The sequence below is a fragment of the Plasmopara halstedii genome (assembly GCF_900000015.1).
Source record: "Plasmopara halstedii genome assembly, contig: Scaffold_905, whole genome shotgun sequence".
Taxonomy (NCBI): Eukaryota; Oomycota; class Peronosporomycetes; order Peronosporales; family Peronosporaceae; genus Plasmopara; species Plasmopara halstedii.
Window position 1 is genome coordinate 1 of NW_020187821.1, and position 407 is coordinate 407.

Genomic DNA, 407 nt, shown 5'->3' on the forward strand with positions numbered 1-407 from the left:
AACGCACATTGTCGTTCTTGTTGAATTTGCTGTTCAAAACTTGACAAATCAAACAAAAACGAATTTAAATCAAACACTCCGTGCACCAACTCTCCCACTCCATGAAGACTCACAGTTGGAAACAAAGCTTTCTTATCATCCGCTCGAGCGTCCAGATTGTCCATATCAACATCATTTATTCGATCTAATAAAATTCCCATTCCTTCATCCACTTCCTCTTTTTCATGCTCCTCTTCGTCTTCATTTTCAAAATCTTCTTCATACATCATTTCTATAGCTTCAAAATCATCCAAATCGTAAATTGATCGAGCTGCTAACATTCCCATTAACTTTCCATTTAACGTAAAGAAAAATGTGTTTGTATCGAACAAAATGCCACATCCAACTACATCACCAGCTCCATATCG

General features: G+C 36.9%; 1 protein-coding gene across 1 annotated transcript; it reads right to left on the reverse strand.

Moving 5' to 3' along the window:
* Positions 1-7: 7 nt before the first annotated feature.
* On the reverse strand, positions 8-326 carry PHALS_14489 (uncharacterized protein; the record flags this gene model as incomplete). The annotated part of the gene is made up of 1 exon (XM_024730309.1): positions 8-326. A coding segment is annotated over one exon (319 nt), but the record flags the coding sequence as incomplete, so codon positions are not given.
* Positions 327-407: the final 81 nt, after the last annotated feature.